Source organism: Mya arenaria, chromosome 12 (assembly GCF_026914265.1).
Source record: "Mya arenaria isolate MELC-2E11 chromosome 12, ASM2691426v1".
Lineage (NCBI taxonomy): Eukaryota > Metazoa > Mollusca > Bivalvia > Myida > Myidae > Mya > Mya arenaria.
Window position 1 is genome coordinate 16,794,930 of NC_069133.1, and position 20,941 is coordinate 16,815,870.

At 37.4% G+C, this 20,941-nt stretch overlaps 1 protein-coding gene across 3 annotated transcripts in view; it reads left to right on the forward strand.

Moving 5' to 3' along the window:
• LOC128211824 (early growth response protein 3-like) overlaps nucleotides 1–13,924 on the forward strand; it is a 42,646-nt gene extending 28,722 nt beyond the window's left edge. The window contains exons 1-2 of one of the 3 annotated variants that reach the window (XM_052916902.1): nucleotides 8,688–9,067; nucleotides 10,066–13,924. In XM_052916902.1, coding sequence (XP_052772862.1) covers nucleotides 8,869–9,067; nucleotides 10,066–11,774 — 1,908 coding nt within the window. In that variant the 5' untranslated portion in view covers nucleotides 8,688–8,868 and the 3' untranslated portion in view covers nucleotides 11,775–13,924. Of the gene's footprint in view, nucleotides 1–8,687; nucleotides 9,068–9,093; nucleotides 9,820–10,065 lie in introns of those variants that run through there. The other 2 variants (XM_052916904.1, XM_052916903.1) reach the window with 2 other exon arrangements.
• The last annotated feature ends 7,017 nt before the right edge of the window (nucleotides 13,925–20,941 follow it).

Genomic DNA, 20,941 nt, shown 5'->3' on the forward strand with positions numbered 1-20,941 from the left:
AACCGTTGTATTAGGCCTAAAAAAATAAATTGTGTGGTTCGGGTAACATGGTCCCCAAGAATAGGTAGGGTAGGTCGGGATTTTTTTTTTTTTTTTTTTAGTTTGGTACAGGTTTGTTTGCTTTGTTTTTAGTTAGGAATTATTTATAAATTGTACAAACGGCAACAGACTCAGTTTCCAGTTTAAAGGAAAGTCACATTTTGTCAGGCACCAGCCTATGCCAGAACTACCAGTATTTTATATTTCCTTTCAATACTAGTAGTATGTTTGCCCTGCTGCTATTTTATTTAAACTATTTTTTATGATTGCATCTGATAACATGACAAGTGAAAAGGGTCATGACTTGTCCTGCAGTGGTGGGTAGGGTATATTAAAATTAGACCGGCATTCAATCTTATGTGTGGGAAAACTTATACTTTTATCCAGATACATTTTGTTCCATTGTATATACCTTACTCTGAAGAGCGAAAAGTCGGAGAATTTCTTGATAAATTGTACGACAGGAATATCAGCTGCTCTTACTATAAACGGGTCCATGGCCCCTTGTCGGATGTTGACATGTCAATCTCGGATACAGATCCCGGCTCGAACAAAAACATTAATTCTACATCTTCGAAACTCATCTTGGGTGTTATGAGCTTAAACTCCCGACGTTCTGGATTTTTATTTTCGCAAGTCGCACCAAAAAAACAGTAGGGTCGGCGATATTTTCCAGGTAGGGTCGGGTGACCCGAACCACACAATTTTTTTTAGGCCTTACCGAAATAATCGTGTTCTATCTTGTTACTACAGCAGGGAGCTGCTGCAATATATGGATTTTAATCGTAACTTCAATTATCTTTCATCTGTATGGCAAAACATCGATCGTTGTATTTCATCAACTTTGCGTTCATTTTCAATCAGGGGCGTAGCCAGGCTTTACTGAATGTTACGCCCGAAAAGGGAAGGTTGTGGGAGGGAGAATATCCCTGTAGCCCGTTAGGGGTTCGGGGGGGGGGGGGAAACATGGAAAATTGAACTAACATGTTGAGCACTAATGTGTATTTGGAGGGATTTATAGGTTCGACTTTGTAGCCGCCGACTTTGTAGTTACCAACAGAGAAACAATACTTACTACAGCTGATGTCCCCTTTATTCTAATATCAATTTTTAGCTTAGCCCTCGACTTTGATGCCATTTTTGGCCTTAAATAAAAACAAAACATTTTTTCAAATTGATGTTACGCACATGCATAAGTGCGTAACGCTGGCTACGCCCCTGTCAATGTTTGCTAAGTAAAGTTCAATTCAAACAGATATATGGCAAAATAATGAATCCATGGCACTGAGATATGTTCAACCTACCACTGAATTCGACTGAGATATTTATTGAAATGGTTGGTTGTCCGATTAGCGCAGTGTTAAGCGAACTCGCTTCTCACCTAGGCGACCCAAGTTCGATTCCCGGCCTGGGCGCATGTGAGTTTGGTTTGTGGACACCAAGCCGGACAAGTTGGTTTTCGCCGGGTACTCCGGTTACTTCCACAACACAAGACCACACTCTCGCGTAAAATCTTGCCAACGATATTGAGTAATATTATGTTGTAACAACTTGTTCCACAGTCGTTGTTACCCCCCCCCCCCCCCCCCCCCCCCCCCCCCACCCCCCCACCCCCACCCCCCCCCCACCCCCACCCCCCCCCCCCCCCACCCCCACCACGGGCACGAATCCCGGGATATCGGGGTATCGAACCCAATCGTTACCAACTGATTAAACAGCATAAAATGACACAGACTTTATCGCATTACCATATATATTATTGTTGCAGCATGTGGGTGGGTTGTTTGAACTTTTCAAGATGTTCATCATACAGCTTATAAAATGTCACCAAAGAAAAGCGTGGTCATTTATTTACCGTAAATGCAAATTTACCGTTCGGATTCAAGGAAGAGAAGGTTCTTAAAGCTGTCAGCCAAGTTTTCAGTGCTAATTGAAATTTGCTTAAGGAGACTGTGTCCCCATGTATTCTGCAAAACATAACGCTATCAACTGGAAGTGTAGTGACATTTGGAGATTACAGGAGGCTTATTGGCACTACTACAATCATCTTTGTAAGTCTCTTCTTTTTTATCAGACTGTGCAAGGTGTAATTTACTATCATATCTCATTTCGTTAATTTAACGTGCATTGAAAGTGATGCTTTGTTTCTTGTTACTGAGTGTACTTGTTTCTTTTTGCTTAAATGCCACCCTGCCCTGTTCCTCCATCTCGTGATTGAACGGAAGAAATCCATCATCACGATTAATATCATCTATCACAAAAATTTATTGTATAACTATTTATGATGATGATGAAGTGATGATGATGATAATAATAATGATGATGATGATGATGATGATGATGATGATTATGATACTGCTGCTGCTGCTGCTGCTGCTGCTGCTGCTGCTGCTGCTGATGATGATGATGATGATGATGATGATGATGATGATGATGATGATGATGATAACGACGAAGACGATGACGACGACGACGATTATTATTATTATTTCTATTTTTTATTTTTTTATTATTAATTTATTATTATTATTATTATTATTATTATTATTATTATTATTATTATTATTATTATCATTTTTATTATTAATATTAATATTATTATTATTATTATTATTATTATTATTATTATTATTATTATTATTATAATCATCATCATTATCCTCATCATATTCATCATCAGCATCTTAATCATTTGTTGTTATTATTATTTTAATTATTTATTTATTTTTATTATTTTTATTTTTATTATTATTATTATTATTATTATTATTATTATTATTATTATTATTATTATTATAATTATTATTATTATTATTATTATTATCAATATTTTTATCAATATGATGATGGTGATAATTAGTTTCCAGACCTCAAAGATGAATCATCTTAAGGATAATCACAATAAGCCATTCTTCATGTTTAAATCAATTTAAATCATGAGTTGCAGCTAATTGAAATAATGTCCCTTGTTAAGCTTAACAATTTTCGAGAAATTTGGGGCCTATTTTTTTATAATTATTTACAAATACCAAATCGATGTTCCTTTTCGTAAACCAAATTTATCATTCTCAAACCTCTGATGAATGAAAACGCAAATACGGCGTTAAATGCATTTTTGGCAAAAATGGCAGAAATGTTAATTAATTGCTTTACGGTAATAAATCTCAATTCGATTAATGACGTCAGTCGTGGTACATCTTCTTCATCAAGTGTATACAATTGTATTGTGTTCTTAAACTAGTTGATGAATTTGCTTCCTTTTCTTTGAGAAATAACTTGAATAGATACTACGAAAACCTTTTATAACTTCACCGATTAACATATATAGTGTTCATTCTTACAAAGGACAATATAGAAAGGCCGTTAAAGCAGTCATTAAGTGTGACGCAAATAGGACGCTGACTGTAAATTTTAAGCTTTGCTGACAGATAAATAACATTCAAAAAGTTGCAAAAAATGCGGCGCCATAAATCATAAATACAAAATGTACAATAAAGGTTAAATAATGTCATTCAATCTCGTTCCAATGATAAGATGATAACACATTGTGGTGATTGTATATGAAAATATTATACTACGTAAATACGGGTAAAAACTCAATCACTTATTTTAGTTATTATTTGAGAGGGTGGGGTCAGAATGTATTGGGATGTAAGAGAGTGGTGTAAGATTACATACAGGGATGTAAGGGAGTGGGGGTAAGATGTCAGGTGATTTTAGGAAGTGGGGTAAAGGTATTTGGGATTTTGTCGGGTATAGGTCTGGTATTGTGATCTGAGGGGGTGGGGTAAGACGATATTGGGGTATTTGGATGTGAGGGCTGGGTTCAGATGATATTAGGACTTTTGGATGTCAGGGGTGGGGTCAAATGGTATCGGGATGTGAGGGTGGGGTCGGGTATTGGGATTCGAGGGTTGGGGCCAGTGGTATTCATATGTCATCAGGTTTGCATTTAAAAACACCTTATACTGTATAACACCAATGCAATAACATTTTGTGTTATATAAAACATCTGTTGAAGATTATAATCACCAAGAAGTGCATTAAATTACCCTTTTAGAGAATTTTGGTGGAATTCACTTCCGTTTGAATTAATGTGTTTCCCCAAGCAATCCTCCTTTTCCCCTTTTGATAATCATACTACTTAAATTTGACAAACGTTTCCGTAAAAATTGAGAAAAAAATAACAACACAAAATAAACTTATTCCTTGCAATTTCCAAGTGTTAAAATATATAGTTTGTTTTTTGAAAATCATACGTAGGCGGTTAAGAAAATGCGGAAGAAATCACTATATCTGAAAGCATAGGTTTCAGAAAAGGTGATATGTTTAATATATACTAATATATTTATACATATCACTAGCGGAACCAAGTAGGGGGATGTTCGCACTCGTCAGTGTTTACTTTTAATGTCAATACCGGAGAAAAAAAGGTAATAAAGTACGCTCAAATTGCATGTTTTCGTAGTATATATTATTACCACCACATCCCCCCGCTAACATTTTAATCTATTTAAATTTCTGTTTTGACGGAGTGGTTTGTCTCCAAAGGTTGTGACCCTAAGTTACGTCCTCTCTAACGTCAATTCCTGGAGCCGCCCCTGGTAAGTATATTTCAAAACACTGCCACCTAAATCTTAGACGCTGACTGGCAACATGACCACAAAACATAATTGTAGGATAATACAACTCCGTAGCCTAGAGGTTAGGGCATCCGTCAATGGAGCGCGAGGTCGAAAGTCGTAATATAATAAGTTCTTTTAGCTTGGTGTAGCGGAAGTTGACCGCTTATAGAATCACCTTAGAGTCCATGTCCTGGGCAGAAACCAATACTGGTGTCCATTTTTAGAGGTCATGAGAAGACTTCTCATGTGGGGATCGAACCCACAACCTCTTGAGCGAAAGGCGGACACATATATTGCGAACAATCTACAAGCCCTAATAACAGGAATAAAGTTAAGCTGACTTTTTTGTTTGGGTATAACTTATGTAATATTTACATTCTAAAGATGTTTTCTGTTTCTTTTACAAGGAATTTTACTTTATGATAATCACGAATAATTAATTTCCATTTTGCAAAAATTGAAAATCAAGATTACTCTAGAAATTCGGCTTTATGAACTACGCTTCATAAGCTTGTTACACTATTTCCAGAAATTGGGGCCAGTGGGCGGTTCAATAAAATACTTTAGTTGTAAATTTTATTATCTCAAAAATCTGTGTAAACGTCACGAGTGGCAAAACATTGGTGGTTTTTATTTCCTCCACTTTATGTTTATTAATACTGGTTCAAGGTCAATATACACATATATGAAGCAAAAAAACCGAACATATGATAGCACGAAATAGTTCAACGTACGACTAAAATTGACTGAGGCTTTTTTTAAACGGCCCCCGACCCCTATTTCAAGAACAAGCTAAAAGGTGCACTCTTACTCCCAAATAAGAACTATCACAATTAATACAATTCTTTTGGTATACCAAAAATGATGAAAACACACGTCGAAAACAATGGTTCTTATGACACCACTAAGATAATTTCAACGTACGAATAAAATTGACTAAGGTCTTTATTGACCGCCCCCCCCCAGGCCCCTATTTTTTCGAACAAGCTTTAAGATGCACTCTTACTCCCAAATAAATAGTATCACATTTAATACAATTCTTTTGGTATAACAAAAAGGATGCATGCATGTCGAAAACAATGGTTCTTATGAAGGACACCGAGTTTCATTTGAAAGAAAGGTGCAGATAACATGGTATTTCTACCTTATGAGACTATAGTAGATCACTGTAAATCTTTTAATCTTTTAGCACTCACCAATCATTTAGTATTATTGCGGTTTCAGCTATTAAATACACGGTTACAATCTTGTTATCAGTGATTAATTTATATTTTCCATAAATGCATTATTTAGTAATTAGTAGTATACCGGGGATAGCCGGGGAAATGGGCCGTGTTTTTACCTTTCAGGTGGCCCCGCAGTGCCGGGTGAATGCGGTGGTTTTGTCTTCGCTTTAAATATAGCGGAGAATGGGCCTTACCTAGGGTCCTTGGGTGCGGGGGCATTTGGCGGGGATTTACCATTGGTTTGTCCACGCAGGGCGGGGATTTTAGCCGGGCTTGGCTGGACCGAAAGTCAAAGTCCCCGCTATTCCCCGGACCTGGGGGGACCGTGGTTACAATTGACTGGTGCATTATGCACCAGTCAATTGTAACCACGCCCCCCCCGCACTGATGGTTAAACCCCGGCCAAATGCCCCCGCAGCCCAGAGACTCTATATAAGGCCCAATCTCCGCAAAATTTGGCGCTATGGCAAAACCACCGCGGTCACCCGGCCCTGCGGGAACACCTGGAAAGTAAAAACACGGCCCTTTCCCCCGGCTATCCCCGCTTTTCCCCGGACCTGGGGGACCGTGGTTACAATTGACTGGTGCGTTAAAGTTTCATTAAGCCTGATCATGATGAGCCCAGTATTTCTATGTTGGTAAAACTGTGTCATGTACTCGTTTTTAATTATTTTGAAACTTTTAAATATAATCACGGTTGAATATTTTTTTGGGATCAATTTAAAACCCTCGCCAAATGATCTCAACAAGCTGCAGTAATTGCTTACATGGCTTTGGTGACGGATCAATTTTAAAATACCTTACCAGAGGCAAAGACATACAATAAGAAATTGATTATAATATCCCCGGTCACATCAAAGGAACTGAACGCTGCTCTGTGTTGTTCTTGTTGTTCATGAAAGTTAAAATGTCCATTTATCAATTGTCAATTTGTTTTCCACACAGTGTCGATGAACATACAAAAAATAAGATCAAACGTTATAAAATGATTTAATTTAAATGCATGACGCCATGAATACGAACAGTTTCAAGTCCAGAATCAGAAAAGTACTTTAATATAATTACACAGAATCATTCGTCAATGTGAATAATTGTATAATCTCGAATATTAATAAAATTGAGCACATTTCAACATCAAAACTCAACGAGAAGGAAGGGGTACAACCAAATGAAGGTTTGCAGTTTTGTCACATAAGTCCGGTCTGAACTCAGACTTGCGACTGTTCACAATATCACGCTAGTAATCAAGACATTTCCCAATCATAAATATATTTTTTAAACTAAAAACATGGTATGATACAAAAATATAAAAACATAATCTATGAGAAAAAAACGTTTCAAAAGAACAAGTTCACACAGGCATACATGTATACACGAAAAAGATCCAAATGCACTATGCACCAGTCAATTGTTACCACTGCCCCCCCCCCCCCCCCCCCCCAGGTCCGAGGGTATACCGGGGATAGCTGGGGAAATGGGCCGTGTTTTTACCTTCCAGGTGGCCCCGCAGTGCCAGGTGATTGCGGTGGTTTTGTCTTCCCGCCAAATATAGCGGGGAATGGGCCTTACCTAATGTCCCTTGGGTGCGGGGGCATTTGGCGGGGGTTTCACTTATCTTATAACAATTAAATAAAAAATCTTCACCTCCCCCACGTATATACTACATTGTAGAAATCTTGAAACTGGATAACAGGCCATGTCATATCGACCAGACAAACGCCTTATAGCGTCAATAAATTGTTCGATGTCAGATACATGAGGTAGGATTAGGCCTCGGATTTGACGGAAATTTGATACCGAATAATCAGTGTAAAACCCTTAATGTCTTATTTCAGTCAATGTATTGATGAGCAGTCAGTGTATGCAGCATTCAGTTTTAAAATAGTTCCATTCCTAATATCATAAATGATTCATATACTATTTTACAAACTAATTAGATAATATGATAAATGCTTGTTTTACTCCACGTAAAATTCTAATACATGTGCTATACGTAACGTAAGCCTTTAAATATATACATGCTTGTTTACAATGATTTTGCTAAATATTTACAATTATGACTGTTCCCGCCACAAAACCACAACCTTGAACTAATTATCTTCGCTTCACTCCACCTAACCTACGTTTTTTCGCAGATTCAACAAAAATCGTAGTAAAATTCTACTATAACATGCCCACGTGATCATGTGAACTTTCGAACCAGATATCCAATCAAATATCACTAGTACGCATAATAAAACACCGTAAAACCGCCGAGAACCTACGATCGTAACTATTTTTATCAAAGTTCACGGAAAATTCTATATTAGGCAGCATATGTTCCGGTTTACGAGGATAGCCGATGTTCACCGAACGTTTACGATCGCTCCATATTTGGTAAAAAGTCTCTCGCTTAGACGAAAAGTCGTATGACGTCAATAGCCGGAATGCGACCTTGCTAATCGTATAAGGCAATGTAGTATCCGGCGTAAAATGGCGGTTAACTCATACTATTGAAGTTTACTGCAAAGTATGATAATAATTGTAAATATTTTCTATTGCAATATACGCAGTTTGACATGATGTTCATAGCATGTAAAAGAATTTCGGAAATATTATGTAGATATTGGAATATTATCGTTTGACCTAGTTATCTGCGGTAAAATTGTATTGTAATTTGTGCCTACGTCAATGGCTTTCGTAGTTGTCGCTAGGGTGGTAACGCGTCGCTGATTGGCTGACTGTTATTCTGATTGGCTGAGAGGGAATACTATTGTGTCTTGATTTGGAAGTGTAGTACTACAGTTTCATTCATAAATTTGTGAGATACGTTAGAGAGATTCATTCATAACTTTTGAGAGCTAGAGTTAACTTGGTTCTGACTTCGCAAAAGAGTTCGATTGTTTAGCATTCAATAATAGATGGACATTTAATGTTGGATTTAAATGTTGTAATTGTTCGCATTGGATAAAACGGTGAACACTTCGGAACCTTCCGATATGATTATGGACGGTTTGGACACTCTTTCCCAAGTCGCCTTGGCGGAGACAATTTGTTTTGACAGCTATCACGATGCAGGATTTGGTTCATCCAGGCTCCCGTCGGAGTCTGTTGAGGAGCTGAACACCCCTGTCACATCGTCGTCGGACTTGGCATTCTTTGTTGATACTTTGGATGCGTTACCGATCTCGGCTTCGGGTAGGTTTCACTTTGAAAACATTGATAGTCTGTGGTTAGTGATCAGCTGTTTTGGGTTACATGTACATGTCGAGTTTTGGCTTTATACGTTTGGTTTGCGGTGTAAAACGGTATGACATTTGATGTTTAATGACTACAATACTATTAGGAACTATACTTGAGTTATTTCAAATGTTTACAATGAATGGAACAAGAAATATTCAGCATTTTTTCGCGTACACCTTAGATGAATAATACTTGAACGCTAGATTCTATTTATAGACTATCTGCGTCACAGTTTTGATTGATGGTGGTATAAAAGCTGTACTTTTATTGCCGTTTATTGCTTTATGCGCCGCGCTACTAATAATCAATTAGGTTTATACGGTTGATAGGGTTTGTTATTAGTGTATTGTAGTGGTCATTTGTGAAAATATAGTAGTAAATTTGTTCAAAGACCGTGAAAGCCTCTGATATCGATCATCTCATCGGAATGCGTTTACGTCATAGGACTTCATTATGGGCGGTGCTTAGCAATGTACGCTCTATTAATAAAGTGCAATGACGTCAATTGATGGAGTTTTCCGTTTCGCTGTTCTATTTTTGGATACAATCAATTACATGACGCACTGAAACCTCAATTACTACAACATAGAAGCCTTCATTCATAAAATTCTTTCTACGAGCGGAGTCTGGAAAAATGATAGATAATATACATGAACAAGATGCGCGGAGCGTATTACATAATAAACCACTGGTGTTAAATATAAGCGGTAAATGATATTAAATTGCTTTAGTATAAGTGATTGTCCTGAGACAATATGATATTACGTAATAGAATTTAAAAAAATACTATTGAAATTTTTTTAAAAGAAATTACAATTATAATTTGGATGCATTGTTTCAAATTTTTCGACTTACATAATAATTTATAAAAAAATCTTTGATTATTTTTAAGCTTAGAACTTTAAGCAATATAGCATAAAAAAACTTAACCATTTTTTCATTTCTCATTTCAGCTACCCTTGAGGCATCGGTCAATTTACCGGATAAGTTGACGGAGACCCTGTTTGGCCAGTGTCAGTACTTCCGACCGCAGCCTAACCAGGGATCCCCGTCTCCCGGAAGCTCATACAATGGTCCTTCCTCCTCGGGGTCCAACGTGTATGGCACCGACTCGCAGATGGGAGGTGGGTGCCAGCAGCGACTTCACTATACCGGAACTCTGGTCACTAAACCCGGGTTCACACCAACCACTACGGGATGCAGCGACCCGATGCAGAATCTTGGCATACTCGGGCCACTCAACTTTTTTAACACGATTATATCGCAGACCATGCAGGCCGGGGCTATTCAAGCACAGGTGCCACAGGGCTCGTGCAACGTTCCTTGCCAGGGCCAGCAGCAAAATATGATGAGCCAACAAGACATCAACGCGATCATCTCCACACTGTCGGACTATCAGCAGAGTGGATCAAACTCACTTTTCAGTTCTGCACCCACAACTCCTTCACAGCAGTCACAGGCCGGCTCTCCGCCGCCCGACACCGGAAGTCAAAGTCCCATTGACACTTACTCAACGGGCTTTGCCTCCCCGCCTTTGACATCCCCTGTGACACCGTGCTCACCTCATTCGACGCCTGAGCCCGCTTCTTCCGGGTGTGACAACCTGGACACAATTGATAACGTGTTTTCCATACCACCGCCTCCTTACAGCGCCTCATACTGTAACACCATCAACTTTCCACTTAAACAACAGAAATCTACATTCAGCAGCTGTTCGCAACAACAAGGGGAGGCCGTGCCATTTTCCACCGGAAATCTAAGCGGGCTTAGTTTTTCTAATACCGGTATGGACACATTGCAGAACGTGCCACAGTTTCAGGCTAATGACATTACATATCAGACTCAGTCTTCGAACATTGGTGCTAGTTTCAAATGTACAATTCAAGGCAGTTTAACAGCCCAGAATCAACAACAACAACAACAACAACAACAACAGCAACAGCATGCACAGTTACCGGACTTTACCGCGCTGCAGACTACACAAAATCATCAAAGACTTAGCGTTACCCCACCCATGTACAGTAACGTGCCAATCAAAACTGAACCAATGTGTGATATGAGCCCAACGGACTCCTTTCTCTTGCCTTCTTCTTCTCATGTGAGCTATGATCAAACTCAGTCGGCATCAAAAGTTCCAATTACCGGCATTCTTAATCAGCCGTATCAACAAGGTCAGTTAAAACTACTTCCGGTGAAACCACGCAAGTATCCCAACAGGCCGAGCAAGACTCCGCCGCACGAGCGCCCATACCCGTGCCCCGCTGAGGGCTGTGACCGACGGTTCTCGAGGAGCGATGAGCTCACGCGGCATCTCCGCATCCACACCGGCCAGAAGCCGTTCCACTGTCGGATCTGCATGCGCTCCTTCTCGCGCAGCGATCACCTCACCACGCACGTGCGCACGCACACAGGCGAGAAACCATTCTCGTGCGACTCGTGCGGACGGAAATTCGCGAGATCTGACGAGAAAAAGAGACACGCTAAAGTGCACTTAAAACAAAAGGCGAAAAAAGAGGCGAAACTTATGGCCGGAAATGTATCCATGCCCGGCACACACACGCCATCACTTATGGACAGTATGTCTTATGGTTCGTGCTCAACCAGCGTTCCAACGTCGACGGTGTCTTCTATACCGCACGTGGTAACAACGGTGTCGTTGTAATCATGACGTCACTATAGGCGGTCGGAAAAAAGGCATTATCTCATCATATCTGCTTGAACTTTTGACTTTAAGACATTTGAACAAGGACCGTTTTATGGGCAAAGGAACTGTTGCAGTAAAATTTTCTAGTCAAGAAAATTTGGTCGTATACATATTTTCATGTGTAAAACTTTTATAAAGCTATATTACTACGTTTAATCATAGACGTATGTATAATTATAATTGCCATATTCACAAAATTGAACGCATAATCAAGCAACATATGTTCATATATTAAAAACATTTTGCTAATAGTCTTATGTAATTGTAGTCGAATCTGTTACTCGATCTTTTGTATAAATCGGCAATGTGGATAACATAAGTATGGTTAAAATTGGCACTTTCGGTACAAATGTCGCCTGGTTAAATGATCTTTTAAATGAATGCTTCAATCTTCAATTATCACTTTCGCTTTGCTTCGTTTAAGCTAGCTTTAATGTCGTTCATATATTTTATTTTCATTATGTGAGATTATCTTTATACATTATGAGCCAAAGACCAAATTATATATTATGTTCACAACCGATTGCGTAGTTTTAAATTATAGCTATAATCTCAAGTAGTGAATTATATTTTTATCTAATAAATTGTCTCCATGGTTTTCATTAATGAATAATTACTTCATTAATATTGTGGAAAATCATTAGTGTTCTATTTGATTTTCTAAATCAGTTGAAATAACTGACTTTAAGTAGATAGATTACTAGTATATTAGTAAATTTACTCTTATTTACTGTTGTAAATACATTTATTTTTCTGATAACAATGTTTTGGAAGACCTCGTTAATAGTTTAATTGTCGTTATACTATTGTTTTAATGTGCTTATTCTGTTGAGCAGAAATATTTGTTTATATTTTTTTTCAAGTTTAATTGTTACATAAAGATGCCATACATGATTTTTAAAAAGCTTTAACAGGTATTATTTATAGCTTTTTGCTTGTTTTTATCTCGATGCGTAGATATCTTGTTTTTCAGTCTTTATCAAAAAAATAAAATTATAAGTAAATCGATATTATATTTTCTTTACTTGGTTTTAAAGACAGCCTGGCGCAAATGATTCTATAAGCTAATAACATTCAAAATGGTGAACTGTGCGTTTGATACCATTATCAGTACTAAAGCTGTGAGAAAATTACTAAAAAGGGACAAAAATGAAACTCATTTAGAAAAATCCCGTACGGAATTTAGAATGGAAATACTACGTATATGCGCTAATACCAAGCATATTTTAAATAGATTATTTTTTATCTTAGTCACTCTTATTGTATGAGTGGAATTTGGCTGGTATCGATATATTTTTTTGTAATTTTGTTATACTTCAAACATTACCGTCGCATAGGTAGATTTTTATTGATGTTTTCTTTTTTTTAAATAAACTTGGCTGCCTTTAACGCTGGGTGTGTCTTTAATCTGATGCAGCATGCTACTTATAAACACCAGAATATACATTTAAAGCTGCACTCTCACAGATTGACAGTTTTTAGGTGTGTTTTTTCATTTTGTCTCAGAATCAGCTGATTTTGGCATCAGTGCCTTTAATTACGTCATAAAAGATAACTCACAATAGAACTGATCTCATCTATTAAACTACCAAATATATCAATTTTTCTTAAAGCATTAGTAACGCGTTCAGCCTTAAAACATCATTTTTTGAACAAAATATAAAAAGTTGTCAAAACGATCAATCTGTGAGAGTGCAGCTTTAAACTGATGCAGATACTTATATGTAATAGGGCATCTTTAAATTTCGTTCAACATGTGATCTTGTTATAAACTGTGCTAGTTATATGTTGTGAATTTTTGACATTTACATTTTCTTGTTATGAATGAGATACTTATTTTTCCATTTGTTATAAAACTTATTTTTCTCTAAAATCACTTTGTGGTGTATATTGCCCCATCAAAAATCGATTTAAAGGGATATACATCTACACATGAATGAGGCATAGCTTTACTGGAAAGGGCCATTTCTAGAAGCGGCCAAATACAGAATATAGGTGGAGAATATCCCTTTGAATCTATTTTTCATGGAATTTGTTATGATAAAAGTTGCATTTTCTTACTGTGAAACAGTCTACACTATTTCAAATAAAAATGAATAGAAAACTTTCATTTGTGTTTTCTTTTAAATTGTCGATGTAGAGGATGATGATGATGGTGATGATGATGATGATGATGATGATGGTGGTGGTGGTGGTGGTGGTGGTGGTGGTGGTGGTGATGATGATGATGATGATGATGATGATGATGATGATGATGATGATGATGATGATGATGATGATGTTGTTGTTGTTGTTGGTGATGATGATGATGATGATGATGATGATGATGATGATGATGATGATGATGATGATGGCAAACTGATAACAGAAAGCTGACTAACATGTTTGAACACATACACATAACACTGTATTTGCCAACTTAAAAAAAGATCCGCTCATACATTGCTAAAATTAATACCATCTCCAGGCAATTATTATGGCAATCCCAGATCATCTCGCCTTAGAGAAAGCAAATTATTTCCTTACATGACATAGAAACTGTCTATATGCCGCCCAGTCTCATTTACATAAAAGGCCATGTTTCTGAGATCCATTGAGATATTTTTCCAAATATAGAATTTCTCCGCATTAACGTCGGTATTGGCATCCACGTCACAGTGACGCTTGTGTCTGCAGTCCCGATATAGCAGGCGCTTACCTAATAGCTGCCAGGAATCAATGCTCTCCCCGGGAATTATCCAATGCCATTTACAGATTTATTTCTGTGGGAAACTCGCGGCTGGCTTGTATTAAATGGCTGGATAATGAAAAAATACATGTTTTATAACTATTTTATTAGTTAGTACTTTTGATCAGCAAAAACTACCGCCAGACAAGAACTTTGTTCACGAAACTTGTAAGTGATACCAAACACCAGCTGGTAACTCCATGTATGTATGTTTCGTGTCTTAAACAGCATGTTCTTACCTTCTTTCATTGTATGTAAGTTTTGTATCTGGAAATATCCTTCTTTCTAGATGCCACTCGAGATGTGGAGATTCATGATTTCCTGAACAAAGAGGGCTCTAACCACAGGTGTCCGTCATATTGCTTGATCACTTAAATAATTATATAATGATGTTTTTCAAGTTGTACTCTTAGAAATTTATTGTATTTTTTAACAATATCAAAGGACAAAAGGGCCATATTTCAGTGATCAAGTTATGTGACGGGCACCTGTGGCTCTAACTGGCCATGGCTGGTGTAAGTGTCTGATGTTTTGCATTACGAGGTCAAGCTTTTACCAACTGGTTGGGCCAAAATTACAAAATAGCTTTTTTCTGTATATGGTACAATCACAGGTGCCGGTAGTATCTAAGTCAACATTCAATGATAAATAATTTAAAAACATCAACATATATACTGGTTGGTCAGTGCGGGGTATAACCTGAATAACATACTAACATGAGCTAATACGGTCATTCGGAACACCTCGGTCATTCTCCATCGAAAACAACCTCAGGTGTATATGGACGGTTTACAATGTCCGAAATATTTACATTTTACTACGTTGCAGAAGATCGCGTAGTAATTTCAATTTAACAGTTAGACTTTATGACTTCACTCTTGGGAATCTTACTTATTTATGCAATAAAACACTTCACTTGCAATTAATTTTAACTTAGTAATACAAAATACACGTTAAAACACTTCTATTAATACTATTATTTAAATTCAACTACTACTTCAACTGATATATCGGCATACATCCGATGGAAAATGGCCGAGGAGTTCCGAATGCCTCTAACATTTCCAAGTCTTATATTGATGTTTCTCGCTCCAGCCGCTATTCCCACTTACCATTCCAGTCCATAGAAGTCCTGCTCCAGGGCTATGGGTTACAGGAAGGCGACAAATATAGCACCTATAACGACCGAGTAGATCCATATATGGAACGCTAACGAGGCCGTCGGCCCTGATGGTTAAAAGACATGCAGAAATGTCTGGAGACATACTGGTATACTGATGGGGTGAAGCGATATAATTCTACTGTTTGATGCCAGCGGTTTACAGACACATTAGCACTCAGTTAACTACTCCAGTGATATCTGTAGGTGGCCGCCTAGCTAGTACCAAAGAATACAAGGGCTGGAGCCCCACCTTCGGCGACGAACTCTAGGTCCCATAAAAAAGGATAGCAATACACATATCTTCTCCGAAAACAGTCTCGAACGTGATTCGTATTTGTTTTCACAATTATGCTTAACTAGCGGACCCAGGGGTGGGGGTAGGGGGCTCCTTGTGTTTGTATAAAATGTTTAACAATTTATTGAACACGGAATTTCAATGCAAAGAGAACGATATAATGAAATACAACTATCAAACCAACGATCGTTGATATTGTTTTTTCAAGAACCGGTATTCATAACATCTATTTAGACATTTATCTTATTAAAGTTATTAAGAAATAACTTAAATTGTCAATTTACTGTGTAAATATCAGTCCTGTTTTAATCATATTGAAAAAGAAATTGTTACTTTTATGAAGTGTGTAATTGAAACTAACTAATCTTTATCGTGTTGAATGTTAATGACCTGTAGAAAACAAGAGAATATGCAAGATTATATTTGCCACTAGCAGATACTTCATATCAACAGTTAATACAATACAAATAACTGACTGCAGATTTAGTGTTCGTGATTTATGACCCCTAAGCCACAATACACGGCGCGACAGAGTGTCGCTTCAGATAATGTGTAAAATGAGCATATCGTTAGTCCATGCAAGAATCAAGAATTGACTTATATTAATGGTACAATCGTAACAACTCGGCCATCTCCGGCAAACTTCGAGATATACCAATTCTGTTGGAAAATGCCCGATCCGATTGTCGATCGTATGCATACGTTTTGGTCACATGTCACTTTATTTCACCACAGATGCTTGAAAGTATGATGCCGATCCCAACAGCTGCATTGGCTTAATTTGAATAGTTGCATGTTGCCTCAGCTGGGTAAAATCAGTCTTGACCCTGAAAAAAAACTACATTCAATATTCAACTTAAGTAAATCTTATGGCCATACGTCATTGACTTCATTAACTCTATTGGCCATATGTTAATAACAAGTAATCCGATTAGCTACATCGTTCTTAGATCCAATTAAGATCAATATTGAATACCAGCCCAGGTCTGTTTATCATGTAATGGGACAGAATAATTATGATTTATCGACGATATTACAACATATTATCAAAGTTAAACATATATAATATAATTGACAATTATATAAACCCAGTGGATTTTAAGATTATATGACACTAAGGTTATATGACACTAAAAAATAGCAGTCAATACACTTCGCTAATAACGATAAATAAAATTTAAAAATTAATTAGTTAAAATAAAATCGTCGTTAAAAGTTTTTCGTATGATAAAATCTGTCAAAATTTGCAATAACCGTTTTTTTCATATTGGGTAACTTTAAATTATTGGATTTCTGTTAAAAGGTAAAAAAAATGCTGATTAAACTAAATAAATCTTTCGGATTACCAGCCCACAATCTAATGACCTTGTCGAGGACGCACGGTTTGTCCCAGATAAAGAATACCGCCATCATCCACCCACGCCGCCCGCACTAACCGCAAAAAATGTTATCGAAATAGCAATCCATTATTCACTCAAATGACAGCCTGCGAGGTAACCGCAATTGTCATTACTGCTGAAAAAAAAATATGTACAAACAAGTTAATTGCCTCCCCCAACTTCGATCCGATTGGTCGAACCGTTGAACCAATTTATCTCCGCGAGCCTGAAATAGTTTTCCCGATGCAGTCCATATTGAAAACGTCTGTTAGCGTCACAGACAATATTACAGTTTTTTTTATCCAATTTCATTTCAGCTTCCAGCTGAGCTGTGGAATATTGCTCCATATATCTCTTGGAAGCCTTAAAGCAGCTCTAAAATTCCTGTAAAACAAACATTCGGAATTTATTGTTTAAATTTTGTTTCTAACAAATTGTTAACCACAAAATGTTTTTATTATGTAAACATCCTAGATTTACCCTTTATTGCAAAATATTTCACTACTACTTTTTAACAATAATTCATCTTGTGTTGACGTTGTAATTTTATGGTTTCGCTTATTTTCCTGTTTGCTCGTAAACTGTTTGTTCGTTTATTTAAGCATAATTGCCTGAATGCATTAAAAGTTGTTGTTTTTGCTGTTGTTGTTGTTGTTGCTGCTGCTGCTGTTGTTGGTGGTGTTGTTGTTATTGTTATTGCTCTTGTTGGTGTTGTTGATGTTGTTATTGTTGTTGTTGCTGCTGCTGTTGCTGTTGTTGTTGATGTTGTTGTTGAATAAACAGTTTATTTATGCTCACCTAGCCCCAATTTCTCCAAACGTCTTAAGTCCGTTATAACAGGTTCAAGCTAAGTTCACTATTTTTGTATATGGTTTCTTTACAATTTACATTTTTAGGAGTAAAGGAAATTACTTTTTTATTTAGTAAAATCAAGATTAAGTAAGAAACTTGGCTTAGTAAAATAAGGTACTTAAGCTTGTTAAGCTTAAGAACATTCGAGAAATTTGGGCCAAAACTCGACATATTCGGTCAGGAGCATGAAATCACTGAGTTTCAATATGTCCGCGGTCTTCGAGTATGGATCCAGTCAAGCTACATGTAGTTCGACCTGTAACGAATTTCAGGGAACATGTATATAAAATGAATGAATGAATTGTTCCGCATAAAAGATAACTTCACTCCTTAGTCTTAAAAGGTTTACCGTTTCAGACCCCCAAGGCCCATACGCACCTCTGTCTAAGATACAAGACGTTTATAACTTATACTACTCAATATATAGAAATAAAAATATTGTGGTCGAAACGTCATCAGGAGAAAAAATACTGCAGAAAAGGATCGATTTTTTTTTTTTTTTTCTCTCTTTTTATGTGTGTGCTTTTTTTGGAGGAAATTATCGTCAGTCTTAAGAAAAAGTAGAAAAAATCGCTATTATTGTGTCTCGAGTTTTTACCAATGAGTATATATAACATCCCATCGAACGTTTGTAATGGCTTCATCCCAAACAATGACCAGTGGGGGGATTTCTTGGCCTTATTTGGCATTGCCTTGCTGGAGACTCTTTGGGAAGGTTGAATGGATTTTTTAAGGAAAGAATCTCGTTTGAAAAAAGAAAAAAGAATAAAATGCATACGTTTTAAATTTCGTTTTATAGATTTAAGGATAAGTTCTCCTTATTTGGAAATACTACTTAACAGAAACATATATTATGATAAAAACGATCATCTACCTTAAAGTTCCATGGGTATAAGTTCGTGATATATTTCCTGAATGCATAACTCATGATCAAAGTACTGTAATTTTAAAGATAAAAACACGAAGCTTTAAGGATCATGTTGAGTTGTTTAAGAAATACACCAGGATATGCTTATGCTTTCACTGTATGGTAATGTTGCATACATGTATATACCTCTTTTTGTCTCCTGTTTTTGTAGACTGTTGTATTTAGTTGATACTGAGTTATATGATACAAAAATATTCGTAACACAGCTTGACCTAATTATACTAAGTGTTCAGGTTCAGGCCTCGGCCAATGGGATCATCAGACAGTTTCAGATTAAGGCCTCGGCCAATGGAAACATCGGACAGTTTCAGGTTCAGGCCTCGGCCAATAGGGTCATCGGAGAGTTTCAGGTTAAGGCCTCCGCCAATGGGATCATCGGACAGTTTCAGGTTCAGTCCTCCGCCAATGGGATCATCGGACAGTTTCAGGTTCAGGCCTCCACCAATGGGATCATCGGAGAGTTTCAGGTTAAGGCCTCCGCCAATGGGATCATCGGACAGTTTCAGGTTCAGTCCTCCGCCAATGGGATCATCGGACAGTTTCAGGTTCAGGCCTCCACCAATGGGATCTTTGGACAGTTTCAGGTTCAGGCCTCGGCCAATGGGTTCATCGGACAGTTTCAGGTTCAGGCCTCTACCAATGGGATCATCGAACAGTTTCAGGTTCAGGCCTCTACCAAAGGGATCATCGGATAGTTTCAGGTTTCAGATTTCAAAATACGTTCTGCCTTTGATTCCAGTTGAAATAAAAACTGCTTAAACTTTGAGCCTTGTTGTTGGCGTCACACAAAAACTGCAGCGTACGAGCGTCAGACATCTGACCTGAACATATTTGAAGAACAATGTAGCTTTAAAGCTTTTCCCCAGCCGCTGCCACCTCGGATCAATGCTGCAGCCAGGCAATGCTGCCTCATAAGTTCGCCAAGCGCTGTATCGACCTCATGAAAGCTTCTCAACTACCCCGTTATAGATCAGACGCTTAATCGACGTTTTAAATGGCAACTAGACTCAAATATAGCTGCCCGAATTCCCTTGATGTCCGCCCTCAACTTTGAGTTTATTGGCTGACGAAAGTAGAACAGACTTATATGGAAATGTTTCATTTTAGAACATCATGGCGTGTTTCCGATACCATGGTGATAGTTTAGGACATTGCTTGTTCTGTACCTCTGTAGTATTACTTCCAAAACCAGCAGTATCATTTGTATCCATGAAAGGCCGCGATAATCTTTCATTATTAATGCCGATCGCTATGTAAGTGCTATGGCTTCAAATAGATGCCCTACAGCACAGCCGTTTTTATATCAGAAATGTTTTTAAGTGTTTGCTATAGAATTAAGTACACACAAAAAAGTCATATACATTTTGTTCTTTCAGAGTACATGTACTTGCTTTTTTACTATGAGACGCACGCACGCACTTAAAGCATAGATATAATTAGAAATGCGTTTTAAGTCCTCTTATAGTTTCATTATTGAATAATTAAAAATGTTTACAATAATAAGTTTAAAAAAAAATGATAACACTAACGGGACCCGGCACACGTCCCCCCCCCCCTCCATATCGTCCAGGTTTACTTTTTAGTTCAATATATGTGAAAAAAGTACTATTATACCCCCAAAATGCACCATTTCGGACTAGAAATTGTTAAAGTTTCTTTGGTACGAACATCGTGGGTCAGACGTTTATGCTTGAAACTGTGCGGTAAATAAGTTCAAATATATATGTGTGTACATGGCTTAACATAGCCGCATTAAAGCGAAGAGTACGCAATATTTCTAT